Source organism: Misgurnus anguillicaudatus, chromosome 3 (genome assembly GCF_027580225.2).
Source record: "Misgurnus anguillicaudatus chromosome 3, ASM2758022v2, whole genome shotgun sequence".
Lineage (NCBI taxonomy): Eukaryota > Metazoa > Chordata > Actinopteri > Cypriniformes > Cobitidae > Misgurnus > Misgurnus anguillicaudatus.
In genome coordinates this window covers 29,783,028-29,802,546 of record NC_073339.2, presented here as the reverse complement: position 1 = coordinate 29,802,546, position 19,519 = coordinate 29,783,028, and the positions used below count along the sequence as shown (strand labels likewise).

The following is a 19,519-nucleotide window of genomic DNA, read 5'->3' as shown; positions in this document are numbered from 1 at the left end:
CCGGCGTGACATTTGACTGCTGTAGAATAATACCTTTTAGAGGCAGTTTATGTTCCTACTATTGTCGAATAGGCTCATAAATGGCAACATTTTAATACTTTGGATCGTACAAACTGGCCAAGGTCATTAATAGAAATGTGTGTCAGTTGCGTCCGAGAAAGTTATGCACTTTTCTGTTTCTCAGGTCCTGGGTTATAGGTGCCATAGCTTTGCTGTGTCTGCTGGGCTTGACCTGGGCATTCGGGCTGATGTATATCAACGAGAGCACAGTGATCATGGCATATCTATTTACCATCTTCAACTCACTCCAGGGAATGTTCATCTTCATATTCCACTGCATCCTGCAGAAGAAGGTAACAAACACACACACGCACACACACACACACACACACGCACATGCATGCACAAATGTCCTGGAATTAAGCTGCTATCATGTCCAATCCCTTGATCAGCCTTCAAGTGGCTTTTTGATATTCTCTGTGATGATAATAATGGCTCACTGTAATGGCATTTCTCCGTTTTTGGAGATTAAAGTTAGCAAGATAAGTTAACAATTAAGTTTGTTAGCAATCAAATAACTTATTTAAAAAAAAGATTGTTTCTGAATTAAATTTCTCAGATACTGAGCTATTAGTGGTTTAGTCATATACTTAATTAAATATAATAATAATGATGAATATTTTTCTACTTAAGCTGTCACTGTGGTATTCAAGCAGAGGTGTATTCCCGTGTCACTTCTCATTTTCACTATAATTAAATAACGTATTTATTTTTTTGGAAAATCTCAATTTGGTGTAAACGAAATAATTGTACACGCAAATGTTAAACATATTTCATAAATTAAAAAGTGAAGAACTTTTAACAAGCATCAATTTTATTACAAAGCATCTATCTATGTATGTATCTATCTATTGGCTATTTTCATTGCATAGTACCCCACGGTTTAGGTCGGGTCAGGTCGAGTCAGCTCACCTCACTTTGGCTTGGTTAGCTTTTCCATTGTTTTTAGTAACATTTCGGAGTGGGAGGGATTATAGGCGTGTCGTTATATTTTCGCTGCCTGCTGCTGTGACATCATACAAGTGAGAGCGTCGTTATATATCCCCATACATTCAGTAAATAATATACCCATCAAAGACAATGTGAAGTATCTTGGAGTCCAAATCTTTAAGAAAATTTCACTAAGGCAAGAAATGAATTTCCTTCCTAAAATTAAAAAAGCAAAACTAATATTCAACAATTGGCTTCAAAGAGATTTGTCCTTACTTGGTAGAGTTCTTTTAATAAAAGCTGAAGGTCTATCTCACTTTATATACCCATCTCTCTCACTCTTTGTTCATGATAATACATGTAAAAAATGAATAGTTTATTGTTTAACTTCTTTTGAAAAAACAAACATCAACATTTGAAAAAACAAGTTATCTGTGGTAAGAAAAGTGATGGAGGTTTTGACAGGTTTGATTTTTTTGACGTTAATTATACCTTCAAAGTAAATTGGATAAAAAATTGTGTCAATTCACCAGATTCTTTTTGGTACTTTATTCCACAAAATATCTTTAAAAAAGTGGGAGGGCTTAAATTTTTGTTAACTTGTAACTTCTCTTCCTCTAAACTCCCCATAAAACTCTCTAAATTCAATGAACAAGCTCTGTTGGCATGGAAACTCTTGTTTTGTTCACAATTTCTCCCCACATAAAGTGAAACTGTGGAACAACGAAAGCATCTTAGTAAAGAACAAGTGAATTTTTTTTAAGAACTGGCATGAGAAAGGTATTGATTATTTTTTGTGATATGCTAGATTCACGTGGGAATGTTTATTCTTATTCTGATTTCATGTCTAAATACGATTTCCCAATTGTCCATAAGGAATTTCTTACAGTTGTTAAAGCTATACCTAATGGTCTTGTTCATTTAATGAGATGTCATTTATTATTTGATGAAATTGTAAAAAGTGAACAGAGTTTTTTAGTTGAAAACAAGAGTATTTTTGACCCAAAATGTAGTAACAGAAATATAAGAAATGTGTTTCAGTCAAAGAAAAAAATCGCTCTGAGGGGTAAATTTTTTTGGAATTCTTTAATAAATAAAATTAATTGGAAAAAAGCATGGATACTACCTTATAAATTTTGTGTCCCCAACAAAGTTAAAGAATTACATTTAAAAATTTTGCATAACATCTACCCCACTAATGAGATCTAAATATAGTAACACTAATTTGAATTGTACTTTTTGTAAGTTTTCCACTGAATCAGTTGATCATGTTTTTTTCAAATGTCCCCTTGTAAAAGAATTTTGGTCTGATTTATCAAAGTTTCTGGGTTCAAAATCCAACCTGATCATAGATTTAAATATGTGTGATATATTCTGTTATTTTTCTTATTGTAAACAAAATATAGAATATATAGGAAATGTGTGTATTTTAATGGCAAAATATTATATTCATAAATGTAAATTTTCCCCAACAGTTCCCAAATTAAACAATTTTCTTTGTGACCTTAATTACCTAATTATAACACTAACAAAAATTAATAATCAAAAAAGTGTCAAATTTGTATAATGATTTGATGAATGTTACATAAGTCGCTTATTACCTCTGTGTTTTATGTTATTTTTATTTATTTATTTATTTTATGTTTTTTTCAATGATTGCCTTTCTATTCTTCTTTGTACTTATTGTATCTATGTCATCCAAGATTGTTTGATACTGTATCAGTATTTTTGTGTTCTATTTGCAATAAAAAAAAATCCCCATACATTCATTTATTTCTCAGTCCACCAGAAAATAAAAATTGCCCACCACAAATAGATGTTTGCACATTGCATTTATCACTACCTCTGTCTTACATGACAGTTTCTGTAAAAACACCCGTGGCATCAGTCTGAGACTCATTTAAGTTGCATTTAAGCTAGCATATATGCGGAAGTGCGTGTCGCGAATGTGCCGCCACAAACTGCAAGTCTGGAAAAACTGGTATGTTGTTCCTGATTCTCAACCTGTGGATGTTTTTCATCGCTAAAAGGGAGTTTGGAAACTTAAGCAAAGCACAGATGAATATAGGTTTACTCGAGACAGCGCAAGCTAGCATGAAGGTAAAGCTAATATTGCATTATAGCGATGACGCTGGTAGTGACGATTCACTCAGACCAATCAGTGATCTACAGTGTTTTCGCATCACGTTTTGGTATCAGCTAGGGTAGCTTGGAACCCTAACTGAGGTGGTACTAAAAAAAGTATTGGGAAAAGCCCCCAAAAGTAAGCTGACCCAACCCAACCCGTGGGGTACTATGCAATGTAAAAGTCCCATATGTATCTTTGTATGTATGTATCTGTCTGTCTGTTTGTATGTCTGTCTGTCTACCTACCTACCTATCATCTATCCATCTCTAAAGCAAACAATTCACATGCATACTGTAAAGGGGTGTAGTTGACCTCGTTCCCAGGCATTTTGCAGAGGGTTTACTGGCCTCTCATTAGTAATGATCTCATTAATCAGGTCTTCTGTCACATGCATGCTCAATTAGAGACCCTCGGCTCATCAGATTTATTCAGCCCGTGATAGATTTTGAACCTTTTAATGATCTGATGGCCGACCGATGGATTGCTTCCAGACTCATTTAGCGTGAAAGCGCTCATATCCACATTAAAGCAATGCATTTTGGCTGTGGAAGGAATCAGGTATTGATTAAAGAAAAATAATGTGTGTATGTGTGAAAATTCCCATGTACTGATGAATGGAATGATTGGACCGTGCTGTGGAATTCGATTAGGTATTCCACTGGCCAGCCTTAAAGCCGAATGCTAATTTATCTCGTTTCTTTTGCATTAAATGGAAATTCATGCAGGCAACGTCTAGGCCTGAAGTGGACGATTGAATCTATTTTTAACTTGTATATTGGACTAACCACCTAATGTATCTTAATGCAATATGTATTTTGTCGATAACCACTGGAACTTGTTTTTCGTACACAACGAGGGACTGATTTAGGCTTATCTGGCGTTCGTGGAGACAGCAGTGATTTAAATCTAAGTCTGTAAGACCTGTTTGGTTGAGGTCTTTGTGGAATTGGATGTGCAGTCATCCATGCAAACGGAGGAATAAAACTGTTGGATTTTATTTGGCTGATCTCAGAGAGTTTTCTTTCAACAGCTGCGCAAACAATAACATGGCATCCATGTTAACGGCATTAAAAAGCAATTACAGCTGTATTATTGCTGATACATCTGGGAGTTTTGCACTGATATTGGTGATTACTGTTATTATGTCTAGCTCTTTAGATTGAGCAATCAAGTTTTGGTCCCTGTTGTATGAAAATGGACTAAGGGTGGAAGGGGAAAGGTTGTGATACCGTGAATTTGTGCCTGTTTCTTGATTAGGTTTTGTAGCATAAAGAAGGTCATCCAGCATGCCAACCATTGAAGTCATAAACATGATATGAAACTTTTAATTGAATTCTTTTTGTCTACAAAAAACTTTGCAGTTCACAAACCCACACATACAGACAACTCTGACCTGCTTGAACAAAATCACACACGCATACTTGATCATTTGCACATATTTTTTTCCTATAACCAAATCACCTTGGTTTACCTAACCGTAAGCCTATGTACTTGTGCAGGTGCGTAAGGAATACGGCCGCTGTCTCCGCACACACTGTTGCAGTGGGAAGAGTGTGGAATCGACTATCTCTACTTCAACTAAGACCAGCACAGCCCGCACACCCGGACGCTACTCCACAAACTCACAGGTATCTCACACACACACACACACACACACACACACCCAGGGACAGTTCATCCAAATGGCCAGTAGAGTCAAACCCTGATCATGAAGTACCATCTTCATACAGTTTTGCTTTAACAGTAATAAAACACACCTAAACAATCTGATCAAGGTCTGATACTCCTACTGATACTCCAAGTAATATAGGTAGTGAACAAGATGGCCCGTAATAACTGATTACAGCTTTCATTGTGAGAACACAACCCATTTTAATCATGAAACATCATAAATCTAAATGTGTTGTGTTGTAATGTGGGTATAGTGCTATATAATTGGTGAATATTGTATAAACAAGCGCCCAAATGTGACTCTGTCTGTGAAATTTTGGATAAAGTCTTATCTAACTATGAGCATCAAAGTTTGATTTCACTTTAATTTCAGTCTTTGACAAGACCTTACTCATTACGTCATTATTTAAGATATAAAGATTATATGTTCACATAATGTTCTTTGGGGTGTATACTGTATGTTGATTTAATGTAGAAAACTGTATATTACGAAAAATTACTGACAGACAGGGTCACATATGTGACTTTAACTTTAATTCAATCCACAATGCTGCTGACAGAAAACCCCACGCGTTCAGGAAAGTATGTGATCTCTAGTACATGACTAACCACATGAAAAATAATTAAAAATGACAACTGATGATGATAATAATAGCATTAGGAAAACAGCTCTATGGCATGGTTTCCCAGACAGAAATTAGCTTAAGCCAGGACTAGGCCTTAGTTTAATTAGGAAATATAACTAGTTTTAACAAGCATGCCTAACTAAAAATATTACTTGTGTGCATTTTGAGGTAAAACAAAGGGAACTGATGTATTTTAAGATATGTCAGTGCAAGTGTTTTTCGGTTTGGGCAGCTCTTGCATTTAGTCTGGGACTAGTCAAATCTCTGTCCGGGAAACCGGACAGTTTCCCGGACTAGGCTTAAGTTTAGTCGCAGACTAACTTTAATGTTAGTGTTGTCTTGACCGAAAACAACTTGCTTTGACATATCTTAAAATACTGTATATCAGTGCAAGTGGTGTGTCTGAAGATGCACATCAGTAAGGTTTTTTATAAATAATGCTTTTTAATATCCTAATTTAACTAAAGCCTAGTCCTGGCTTAAGCTTATCCCTGTCCGGGAAACCACCCCTATATGTATAGTCACTTAATGTAAATGCACATCTAACATACACTCACCTAAAGGATTATTAGGAACACCTGTTCAATTTCTCATTAATGCAATTATCTAATCAACCAATCACATGGCAGTTGCTTCAATGCATTTAGGGGTTTGATTCTGGTCAAGACAACCTCCGGAACTCCAAACTGAATGTCAGAATGGGAAGGCAATTTTGAGCGTGGCATGGTTGTTGGTCCCAGACGGGCCAGTCTGAGTATTTTACAATCTGCTCAGTTACTGGGATTTTCACGCACAACCATTTCGAGGGTTTACAAAGAATGGTGTGAAAAGGGAAAAACATCCAGTATGCGGCAGTCCTGTGGGCAAAAATGCCTTGTTGATGCTAGAGGTCAGAGGAGAATGAGCCGATAGAAGAGTAACTTTGACTGAAATAACCACTCGTTACAACCGAGGTATGCAGCAAAGCATTTGTGAAGCCACAACACGCACAACCTTGAGGCGAAGGGCTACAACAGCAGAAGACCCCACCGGGTACCACTCATCTCCACTACAAATAGGAAAAAGTGGCTACAATGTGCACAAGCTTACCAAAATTGGACAGTTGAAGACTGGAAATTGTTGCCTGGTCTTATGAGTCTCGATTTCTGTTGAGACATTCAGATGGTAGAGTCAGAATTTGGCGTAAACGGAATGAGAACATGGATCCATTATGCCTTGTTACCACTTTGCAGGCTGGTGGTGGTGGTGTAATGGTGTGGGGGATGTTTTCTTGGCACACTTTAGGCCCCTTAGTGCCAATTGGGCATCGTTTAAATGCCACGGCCTACCTGAGTATTGTTTCTGACCATGTCCATCCCTTTATGACCACCATGTACCCCTCCTCTGATAGCTACGTCCAACAGGATAATGCACCATGTCACAAAATCGAATCATTTCAAATTGGTTTCTTGAACATGACAATGAATTCACTGTACTGAAATGGCCCCCACAGTCACCCGATCTCAACCCAATAGAGCATCTTTGGGATGTGGTGGAACGGGAGCTTCGTGCCCTGGATGTGCATCCCATAAATCTCCATCAACTGCAAGATGCTATCCTATCAATATGGGTCAACATTTCTAAAGAATCTTGTTGAATCAATGCCATGTAGAATTAAGGCAGTTCTGAAGGCAAAAGGGGGTCAAACACAGTATTAGTATGGTGTTCCTAGTAATCCTTTAGGTGAGTGTATATGTGTGCTGTTTATTTAATAGGGCTTATTTAAGTTTATTTACACCAAAGTTTTTTTCCACATTGCTATAAAATTCATTTTATTGACCGTACAGGCCTGTTCTGTTTTGCAGTTCTGCACTAGTTGTTGTTTGTTTACTTACATGAAATCTGTTGCACTAAATAAACATTTATGCACAATTTAATGTTCTCTCGAAAAGAGCGACTCTTCTCATCACATTGCAGCCGTTTTGTGGATGGTTTTATGCATGACAATTTTATACCTGTGGGGAGCATTTTTATGTTCTCATTTAGAGCTTCACACGCAGGTCAGCCCTGCACACACAGACAATCCTCCAAAAGAATTTCAGAGGGTTTTTCTAGGTCAATGACTGGCGGTGAACCTCTTAATGGTCAATGCAGTCATCAGAGTGTTAATTCTTTGCCCAGAAAGCACTTAGCCCCGACGCTCTCTCATTCATGGGTGAACACAGAGCCACCTGACCCAATTTCACATTCAGCATTATTGGAGATGATGAGCTCAGCATTTAGCTCATCACACAAAACAAATTGTAACTTACTCATGTGAGTTTTTTTGTGTTGAAAACGGGCACAATTTGAGAGACAATTTATCAATCAACTGTAAGTATAAGTTTTTAGGACTGTTTACCACAAAACTGATAACACTGATGATAACTACATTAGCATCCACACCAACTTATTCTAGCTTAGGTAGTTTCAATACACTAAAGCTTAGTTTAAGTGTGCCATTTGAATTTGAATACATTTTGACTTTTGACATAGATCCCTATGTTATTCTTCTATGGGCAGGTTTCCTGGGTAGGGCTTATTCTAGTCCCAGACTAAAATGCATGTTTGAGCTGCCTTAATTTAAAAACACCTTGTACTTACATACATCAGTGCCATTTTTTTGTCTCAAAATGCACACCAGTATTGTATTTTGTATGTAAAAACTACTTAAAGGCACACTGCGGAACTTTTTGGCCACTAGGGGGCGCTCAACAGCCGCAGCACTGTCGCAAAGAAAAAGAAGACAACTCTTTAGGTCACAAAGTTCGCGGTGTGCCTTCCAGCATGTCATATGAATATAATTTCATGGGTTTTATTTTTTCAAATGCCAAAAGATCGTGTAACTCACGTTTACAAGCCAGTTGTAACGGCGGTTGCTTGGTTTAAGTTTATATTTAAAAAAAATATTGCCTTAAAGGGGAATCGAACCCAGGTCCCCCATGTCATAGGTCCGTGACACTACCACAACACCACAGAATCACATGATACAAGTCACTCTCTACACTCCCCAAGTAGCCTCCAGCAAAATTTACGTTCAGAAAAAAATAATTAGTGTTCGGGGGCCAGACAGGACTTAAATATGCAAGCAATATAACATTACTTACTAGTCCAAAAGCATGACAGCCAAGTCAGAATCGGTCAGGAACCTCTCCTCCTCCTTTAGTTCACGCCAGCGAGCGAACGCTGGCCCAATATTGATCCTCATCCTTCCTTTTATTCTTTCACTCTCCCGTTTTCTCTTTCTGGTCTATATAACTAAGGTCTACCCTACTGAAAGATACAGCATAAGCTGGTGAGCTAAACCAGTATGTTGTTGTAGCAAGCTGGTCTAGCTGTGTTTTGGTCACTTTTTAAACTGCTCTAGCTATGTTTTGGTCACTTTTTCAGCTGGTCTCCCAGCCTGACCAGCTAAGTCCAGCTAGACCAGCTTTGCCAGGACAGGAGGACCAGCTTAAACCAGCTACCGCCACCTTAAACCAGGTAAAACCAGCTACCAGCTTATGCTGGTTTTAGCTGGATTTTTCAGCTAAGTCCTGGATTAATAGTCCTGGATTAATTTAAACCCTGTCCGGGAAACCGCCTCTATATGTTTGAAGTCTGTTGTTCTCTTAAACTAAGAACAGTTTTTAAAATGTTATAGTTATTGTCCTGGGTATGAATGCACTCTAAAAAAGGTGCTAAATAGCACTAAAAGTGTTACAAAGGCTCGTAATCATAGGTTAATCACTCGTGCCATAGACATTTTTAACCCCTTTTAACTATAGTAACCATGTTTTTCTTTGTTTTAAATGTCGTAAAGCCATGCTTAATTTTCATAGGCAGACGTACAATTGTGCATTTCGCATAGTACTTAAGATGAACAATACATGTTCATTTAGAGTTACCACTTAGGAATGTTTCTCATTTACTGTTATTAAATTTGTGTTATGTCAGGCTCATATCGGTAAATCAGCCACATTGCTTTCTCAATATCTTCATCGGCCAATAAAAAAACCCATTTCAGTTGACCATTACTTTCTACAGTACATTCAGCTACATTCCACAAGACTGTAATACGATTACTGCTATACGACTCTATTTCCATGTTTGCTTTTTTTGGAAAGTGTTTTCCTTTTAGTCAGAAACTGAACCAGTCATGAACTCCATCCTTGTGTTGTCAGAGTCGTATTCGCAGGATGTGGAACGACACCGTCAGGAAGCAGTCAGAGTCGTCTTTCATCACCGCTGATATGAACAGCTCAGCGACTCTCAACAGAGGTAAACACACAAACATGCACACATGTACATAGTATCCATTAACAGCTTTTACTGTACATGTACAGACACAAAGAAACGCTTGTTTATACCTGTACACAGTATTCATGGGCTGTTTTTACATGTATAGAGAGACCAATAAATGAGTATTGCACAAAACAAATTGTCTACATTTGCTATGAGAACAATGGAATAGAAAACATTTTAATTATGATTTGACCAAAACAGATTTTGCCATAGGACAGAAAAATAATAAACTTGGGAAATTGTGTATGTGTGTATTAGCATGATGTTAAAATTTTACATTTTTGTTACCTGACCCAGATGACAATGTGTTGCTATTCATCACAGTTCATCAGTTCGGGCAGTGAGATACGATGTGCAGTATTCATTAAATGTGTTTTCTTTTGCATTCAGATGGGATGTTAAGCCTGAAATATAATTTTGTACAAATATCAAATAGAGGACTTGTGATTTGCAAATTATTCTAAATTCAAGTTTTGAATTGCCTGAGCAAAGCTGACAAAATCTACCTGTTTCTTGCAGTATATTCTCCTACATGTCACTCAAACAAATAATACATTTTGAATTATTTACATTAAATTATTGAATATATGGTTATATTTTATCAGTCACCCGAGGCTGACTATTTGTTACGTGAATGATTGATTAATTGTCATTACTGAGGTACCAGGTGCCGTTATTGTCCAGAGGCTGAATTTTGGCATCGATCCATCTCCAGTGTCTGTGTACGTACGAGAACATGTTTGTTTATTCAAGAGAACAGCTGAATATTCTGGACCTTACTCAGACCGATCTAACTGTCCAAATGAATTAGACATCTAAGTGTGCGTGTTTGTCCATGTCCTGCTCATTCTGAATGCCTGCCTGCCTCTGTTATGTCCAAACGATAATATGATTTGCTTCTCTGAGCTCCTTTGCCTCCATCGTCCTGTGGAAACAAAATAGTTTTGTAGTTTTCAAGCTGCATCAGATGTAAAGTCATGGAAAAACGCTCCCCCAAACTTATCCCACCGGCAGGTCATGACGGGACAAAATGTCCAACGTCCAGCAGCCGTCCAACATAAACATATGCGCTGAGCTCTCTACTGATATTTCACTCCAAATAGGAGGTTTTGCATTCCTGTCCACCCAAAGTAGCTCGCCTATGATGTTTAAAGCACTATGAGCACAAGTTTACGGACTTGTCGTCTGCATCATGCTAACCGTTTATTGTACGTCTTTTATGTCTCTTTCTTGCTTTTCTGTCCTCTGAACCTTCTTCTTCTACCTCCTGTATCGCTCTCTCTATCTGTCTCTCTTTGTGTATGGGTGTTGTAGGTACCATGGCTAACCATCTCATCTCCAATGCTCTGTTACGTCCTCATGGCACTAATCCTTATAACACACTGCTGGGAGAGTCTGCCGTGTACAATAACCCTACTGCCAACATGTTCAACACACAAGGTTTGCCTCACACATACAATACACATGATCACCAATCAGACTGAAAGTCATACATGATGTACAGTAGTTCACCCCAGAATAAGCATTCTTCCAGAGAAATTATTTTATTGATCAGGGGTTGCTCTTAGCTCAGGAGATGAGTTCTCAGTTGCTTTCATCGAAGTACAAATTTAGATGTTTCTACAAAAATTGCTTAGGATAAAAAAAACAAATGCGAAATTGTTAAAAAAAAACATCAGATTTTATCGGCGGTGAGATGCAAAAGGCATAGAGAAGCTATTGTAGCCGCCACAGGACAATCTGGGCTACTGTAGAAACATGATGGTGCAAAATTGTGACTTCCATGTAAGGGGACCCGTGGTGTATATAGATAAAATGATATAGGTCAAATTATCTTGATTTGGGTAAATTTGTTAAAGTCCCCCTTAGGCATGGGCCGGTATCAGATTTTGGCGGTATGATAACTTTAAGCAAAGAGACCACGGTTTCCCAGTATTGCGGTTTTGCCATTGCAACACTAAAATGTGCCACAACATGTATGCTGGGTGAAAATAAAGCCTTTAAATGATAATTTTCTTTCAAAAAAATATTTTTGTAATATATATTAAATGTAAATTACATGACTTAATGATTTAATTAATTATGTGTAAACCCAGCTCATATCTTGCAAACCGGCCCATGCCTAATCCCCCTGTAGTCAATAATTTGATCCCTTAACACATATTTTTGAGCATCAAAACAGCATATCTAAAAGTTTTCCCTTTGAATTTTTGAATGTAGCTCTACACACTTGCTTTATGTAGTATACGTGGATCTATGAGTAAGCAAATTAGTCCCTGCTCTTATTCAATCACACAAGCTCAGACCATAGATATATATGTAAATAGATTCCACTTCTTGCTAAGGCCGGTTTCACAATGCAAACTGCAGTTTTATTAAGAAAATTAAGAGTTTGGTTCCAAAACACAATAAATCCATTTTGACAAATTTGGGAAAAAATGTGTTTTCTATACCAAGAAAGTGACAAGATGAAAACCACTATTTTCTGTTACAAACTTTCACATAACATCTTTAGGTTATAATAACATTAAAAATTCAAATCCATAATTTGATTTTCAAAGAATAATTATAGAAACTTTTCTCTGCAAAATGCAATAAATCCATGACGAGTTTTTTTTCAAAATGCTATAAATCTATTGAATCAATATGTAAATGTGCATTTTTCTTTGCCATGTTATATTTATTTAGTTATTTAGTGATTAAAAAAATAAACATTAATGGCATTAATCAAAACACTTACTTTGTCATATTAGGAACGCTGAACTTTTTTGACAGCGATCAGCTGTAAAATGTTTTGGTCCTGCTCGATTTTCGTTGACTTCGAGTAAAATAATGTAAAGTTTTTCATAAGATCCCCTGGGATCAATGCGTTAGCATGACAGAAGCTTTGATGCTGTCCTGTGAGAACAAGGAACAGCCGGCATTTTTCCTTCATTCGAGTGCCTCTCACGTAAATTATTCGATTTTGATTGCTTACGTTTCTTCCCCACCACAGAAAACCACCAAAGGTTTATCAATGCCATCAAAATTACTATTTTGTTTGTTTGTTTGTTGATCATGAAGTACAAAGTAGAGGAAAACTAGGATTCCGTGTGTATTCAAAGTGCCGCCATTGTTGTTTACAATGCGTGGAATGGTGCACTGTGATTGGTTAAGCGGATTTATTGCATTCTGCAGAGAAGGAGGACTGGCGTTTGTCGCGGTTTGGAAAAAAGGGAGAAAAGATGACAGAATAACACGGCTGACGTCGGATTTTGCGTAAAATGAAGAATTAACTTTTTAATACTGACCAGATTCAATACTGATTTTGGCGTTTTTAAATTGGCGTTTATCGTGTTTTGGAACCAAAAACTTCAAATGCTCAGCAATGGTGTTGAATGATCAATTTGCTCATAGTTTGTCTTATAGCACATCAAAAACACCAGATAGACATATAAACAACAATAAAAACTTATAAAACATTCTTTTTTTTCATTTTCAGTTCATATTCAATTTTTCAATTATATTGACATTTTATTGCAGACTTCCGAGTCTTTTTTTCTTGAGGAAAAAACATCTGAGATACTAAAGACTTAAGCACATTCTCCTTTTAATCTCAGTAATTATAAATAATTGAAATATTAAAGAGATCTCATCTGTGTTTTTTCTTTCTTATGGGCTGACAATATTTACACAATGTCATCGAAAAAATTTGAAACCCATTTGCCTTTATTTGCTCTGAAGGAATCCAATAGTAAATGTTTAAGAAAACAACATCATGGATATCTGCAGCTCGTCATGTTGATAAGACATGAGTTAAATTTGAATATACAAACAAAGTTGTTTTAAGGCTCGAGATACAAGGTAATACTTTGAATGTAGAGATAGAATGATAACGCTCTTATTTAGTGATGTGAAAATGCCTATTAACAGCGGTCATCTACAGGTGAAACCATTTTTCACACGTTTTGTCAAAACGCTATTTACAGAGAGATGTCAGGATGAGAAACATTTTCCCACAGCCCTGCTGGTAATTCAGCCTAAAAGTTTCTCCTGGGTAGTGGCAACACTGACATTTCCGATTCGGGCAGCAATAAAATAGAGCGACTAGCACTTATAAATGCTGAAATTACCTCTGGTCCCCAAACAATTACAGTCCGAATAAAGCTTTCAAGAGACACTTGCACACACACACTTTTATGTACACGATCTTTAAAAACTGTGTAGACAATACAGATTTAACGGTATTGTTGTGCTCACGTACTGTGTCTGTTTAATTAGCTTTTTAATGTTGTTTATGTCTTCATCTGTTCTATTTAATAATTTGGTGAAAATTGCAATATGTCCTAAACTCAGCAGGTTAGCATTAGTCACTAATGTCTGTTACAGTCTGAACAGAATAAAATACTTCACTTTCTTTCTTTGTGGACATGGGCATTTATATGTGTAATCATTCTCACTTTCTCCCTCTCTCCTATCATGCGGTTCTGCAGCCTCCTACAGAGATTCAAGTATGATTCATTTACTTTCACAACAGCTCCACATTTTATAATATATTCTCCTTAGCTTCTCTCCTATTTAATCTCTACAGTACCTCTCTCCTCATGGCTTTCCATCTTCTCTCCCTGTTAAATCCGCATCCCTACTGTATTCATCTGTTTCTTTATAAGAGTAAAGTTAATATCCTATTTGATTGCATCTCTCATAAAATAGTTTGAATTATCAGCAATCATAAGCACATACATAAATATATATTAAGAAATGTTTTTCCAAGCATACCGTATATGCGCTTAAGTTTGCTTAATTTCACAAATTTGATTTCTTGTGTTTCAAAGGGCATACTAAACAACGCACGAGACTCCAGCGTCATGGATACGCTGCCGCTCAACGGTAACCACGGCAACAGCTACGGTGTGGCGGCAGGTGATTACCTCACCTACAGTTCCCGAGGCAGCGAGCCGCCAACTACGCTTGAGAAAAAGATCTTGAAAGAGCTGACAGCCAACTACGCCCCATCGTACCTAAACACTCAGGAGCGGCAGGGAAAGGCTCACCAGGGGACCCTGACCAATAAACTAAACAACCACTTGGCCAACGGAGGGGTCGCGGGGTCATCTTCCATCGCGAAGGATGACGTCATGGTGCTCGATAACCCCGGAGCGTTTCACAGGCACGACGACGGGGGCGGGTTAACTCTAGAGCTTATAAGGGAGGAGTCCCAAGCGCCGCTCCTCCCACCGAGGCCGCCCCCTCCGGAAAACCACGCCCCCATGCACACGTTCTCAGCCCACCGGCGCCTGCCGCAGGAGAACAGCGAGAGCTTCTTCCCGCTGCTTCCCAACGACACGCACTCGTCGCACACGCACGCTCCCCGCGCGCACACGCACTCACCTCTCAGAGACTCGCTCTATACCAGCATGCCCACTCTTACTGACCTTCCGCACGGCACTGACGACCTCATCAACGGTCTCCATGACGACGAAGACGATGAGGAGGACGACGTCGAGGAGGAAGAAGGGAACGAGCTGCACCTGGCGAACGGCAAAGGGGTCGTCATGGAGTCGGATGACGTGTACTATAAAAGCATGCCGAACCTGGGCTCCAGGAACCACATACAGGAACTAGAGAGCTATTATCAAATGGGCCGGGGGGGTAGCGACGGGTTCATCGCCCCACCCGAGAAAGAAGACTCGTCGCCTGAAGAACAGCCACCGGACCCCTCACAGCTGGTCACCAGCCTATAGACACTGACATACACACACACACATTCTCGCCCAGTGTGTGTGAGTGTGTGACACAATGCACAAGGCATGGGATACACTACCTACTGCACTGATAGATCCCTAGAAAGACTTATTCCAGATAGCCCTCGATTCCGTAAATACAAGTATCCTGTACCGATCCACACCAAAATCCTGTTTCAGTTAGAGTCAGTAACTTGTTCCTACGCTCAAACAAGGACTAGGCATCGCGTAGGCAGGTCTCGTGGACATTTTCTTGTGAATCTCCTTGGAAACTGATCTGTTGAATAAAACTATTGCGGATTTTCTTCGCAGGCGTGACACGCTAGTCAATTAGGAGACGTGGATTTAAGTCAGACAAACTTTTCTTCCCTGGATCATTTGCATAGATCTCCTTAACATCCCGAAAGGCCTCTGCAAAGCCCGTCATCCGATGGCTGTCTGATTCTCCTCAAAGCCCACAATGGATTACTGTAACGTGTGGAGAGCGTGTAAACAGATTGAGGAAAACTGTCTGCCGTTCTAGATGACCATGTATGATAATGAGACCACCAACCCTGACTCTGAACTCTTCTATTGTATTGAACTGCATTACCCACAATTCTCTAGACTTCTGTATGGTTCTCTGCTACACACATTCCTTATCGTTTAGCACCGATCTTGTTTCCGAGCGTGAAATCGAAAGGACGCATCTAAAGGACGCATCGGTTTTCTTACGTTTATTTTTTAGTAACGATCTCAGTTATCGCAAAGGTCATTTTCACCTATTACAAAGAAATGGAACAAATGTCAATGCAAAATGTACAGATCCCTGATATTGCATATGGTCGTATGCGTTTCATGTTTTTGACATCTTTTGCCCCTTGTATGTGTTTTGTAGACTAGACCAATCCCATAACGCTGTGCTGGTCCTTCAAAATACTGTCCCTTCTTATCACGCAGCACACATATCTACATATACGCACACACAATCTTCTTTATAGCCAGAAATACACTCTTGTTTAGAAAGATGACCATCGCTTTCTCTTTTCCCAAATGCAACATTTTGTCATTCTAATTCTCACTGTGTCGATTATATCCAAGAGACTCTGGGGAACTGACTGTTGTGTGATTGACATCTATTGCAGATGGGATCCCATCACCTGTCAAATATGCTGGAAAGTTGCAATGTCGTGAGCATTCGAGAGCGTATACCCTTGAACACATCGCCTTTTAATGGTTAAGAACAAACATCTTCCTTTGAAGCAAATTTAGAAATTCCAGCTTATTGGAATGATATAAATCTTATAAACTAGACAAAAATGTTCTCAGGCTAAAATATTGTCTCGTACTCAAACAGGATTGCACAAAGAAAATCTGTTTAGCCGGTTTAGTCAAGGTGGGTAAGAAAAGCTAATGGGATGTGTTTGGAAACGGTTGACCTGGTCCAAGCCCAGTTGGATTAAAGTAAAAATGTGCAGACATTTAAAATCATGCACCTTGTAAAGGAGCAGATTGTGCGTATGACCTTAAACTGAGTGGTTTCGAAGATGGCAACAACCTTAAAAAGGTCGGCTTCTTTAAAACTACTGTTTACTCATTCTTATACCGATATTCCCTCTGTAGCTTGCACATCTTTTTCTTGTTAACCCAACCTGAGACAACTGACTGCATATTTATTCCTGTGATTTTTATTTTATTTGATAATTTTTTAACAGATCAGATACGTAGGACCTTAGAGGAGGTTGGAAAAAGAATCAGATCGGCACTGAGACCTTTTTTATTGTTACTATCATCAATATTATTATTACAATGTCAATGAAATTATTATTTATTCTTTTCATATGCATTCTAAACTGAATGAACTCATAACTAATATTTGTTGTAACAGTGAAAGTTGTTTGCCAACAAATAAAATGACTGAATTAATATTTACAGTATTTCACAGGAGAAATGTGAGTTAATGCTTGCTTCTGTCTTTATTCTCTTATCTCAGCTTAATTTGCGAAGACGGCTCTAAATATACGATAAACAGAAATGGTCCCTATATGTACCATTTAGGTACAAATATGTAAGGACTACATTTGGTACCAGTTTGTACCTTACCATGGGTTCACACCGAGGAGCAACCTTGCGATCCCTCTGATGAAGCCAATACGGAAGTGACTTAAACTGCAATTCATCGACCGCCCGCTTGAGGCTGGCTCCAAAAGGGAGTCAATTCCCCTAGACCTCCATGTTAAAATGCCTAAATTTACAGTGGAACATTATATGTTTACAGCCTGGTACAAAAATAGTTTTTGGTCTGTATAGCTAAGTTTGCCCTTCATGACAACTGTGAGGGGGTGAATTTTTTTGTAACTGTTCCATTTAAATTATATTACGCTTTAAAGTTCTGTGTAATTAAGGGCGTGGCCACTTGAGTGAGGGGTGAACAGCCACTGCGTTCACTAGAATCGAGCTAGGCGGGCGTGGTTTCAGCAACCAGACACCTCAGCTTCACCCACGTCCCGCCTCTTTACCCATTTTCGGATATCCGCGAGTTATGCACGGTGACATGCGGCCAAGATGGCGACAGCAGGCCACGCCTACTTTAAGCTTCAAAAACGATCTTTAGAAACCAATGGATGACGTCACGGACACTCATCCATCTTTTTTTTACAGTCTATGGTTCACACCAGCCGTCAAATTCACTTCTTCTGCGTCTAGTTTGCAGCTTGAACATATTGGGGCGGTTTCCCGGACAGGGATTACACTAGTCCTAGACTTAAACACTTTTAAGAGCTGTCCGAACTGAAAACAACTTGCACTAAGATAACTTAAAATACATCAGTGCCCTTTGTTTTACCTCAAAATGCACACAGGTAATGTTTTTTAGTAATGCATTTTTTATAAAACTAGTAAAATATCCTAATTGAAATACGGCCGAGTCCTGGTTTAAGATAATCCCGGGCCGGGAAACCGCCCCTTTGAGTTTACTTGCTTCATTCGCGCGTGAAAGCCACGAGTGAAATTCTAGTCTTCGAGACATTCACGCGGAAATTCGCGTCATGGGAGGTCCTTCCATAGGCTTCTGCGAATCCGCTTGCTTCTTGTAATCACGTCACTGCTAGAGCAAGCTCCTGATTGGTTAACGCAGCACATTTTTCCAGCAAAGTTCAAATTTTTCAACTCGCGCGTTTGCCGTGGCAAGCCACATTTACACTTAAAGTTTGTTTGTGGGACCTACCGTTATTGTACAATTACACCGAAAGTGACAGTTACAACCCTGCTGAAAAAAACAATAAAGCCATTATTCTAAATTCGAATGGTTTTATTGGTTTTATTGGGAATTTTATTGGTTCTAAGGGAATATGGCCCAAAACACACTACAGTGTATTGGTTTTTGTTGGTCTCTAATGGTATGTATTGGTTCTATGCATTGGTTCTAATGGAATATGGCCCAAAACACACTACAGTGTAGTGGTTTTAATGGTAAAAGCTAATGGTTCCTATTGGTATTTTAATGGAAACCCTTAGAATTTTCTGTAATGGTTTTATTGTTTTTTTTTCAGCAGGGAACTTACCCCATAGGAGGGGGGTGATAGTAACAAACTGAGGGTTTTTAGTTTAAACTCAAAAAATTCAATTAAATTCTGTATACTAAAGGTGGATATTGTTTATATATCTGCCTATAATATATAGATATCCACACATTCATCCATCATGACCCATCTTCTAACCATCCTTGTATTTTGTAGCAATGCATGTAAATCGATTTTTTTGAAAGGGGTGCAAAATTAAGACAAAAAAATCACAATTGTCAGTTATTTCCCCTGATATTGTATTAACAGTTACCATTTTGATTAATAGTATTTACATTGTTTCCTTTTCATTTGTATATCTGAGGTTTAATTGTAACACTGTGTTACAATTAACCCCGCTGTGTAAAAAATTTTTCAATCCCAGCTATCAGTTAGGAGTTGTTGACATGTTTTGAAATGGTGTTATGCTTTAGGTAACAAGACAGTGACTAAAATAATATAAGGTTGGATTTGGTGACTAACACACCCAACTCAGAAATTGAAAAAAAAAAACATAAAATGAAGAAATGTACTTTTATG

At 38.3% G+C, this 19,519-nt stretch overlaps 1 protein-coding gene across 3 annotated transcripts in view; it reads left to right on the top strand.

Annotated features, from left to right (window-relative positions):
• The window catches only part of adgrl3.1 (adhesion G protein-coupled receptor L3.1), a 144,158-nt gene extending 126,802 nt beyond the window's left edge, over window positions 1-17,356 (top strand). The window contains exons 19-24 of one of the 3 annotated variants that reach the window (XM_055205405.2): window positions 185-353; window positions 4,618-4,746; window positions 9,597-9,693; window positions 11,032-11,157; window positions 14,190-14,207; window positions 14,530-17,356. In XM_055205405.2, coding sequence (XP_055061380.2) covers window positions 185-353; window positions 4,618-4,746; window positions 9,597-9,693; window positions 11,032-11,157; window positions 14,190-14,207; window positions 14,530-15,440 — 1,450 coding nt within the window. In that variant the 3' untranslated portion in view covers window positions 15,441-17,356. The remainder of the gene's footprint in view (window positions 1-184; window positions 354-4,617; window positions 4,747-9,596; window positions 9,694-11,031; window positions 11,158-14,189; window positions 14,208-14,529) is intronic. The other 2 variants (XM_055205408.2, XM_055205409.2) reach the window with 2 other exon arrangements.
• Window positions 17,357-19,519: the final 2,163 nt, after the last annotated feature.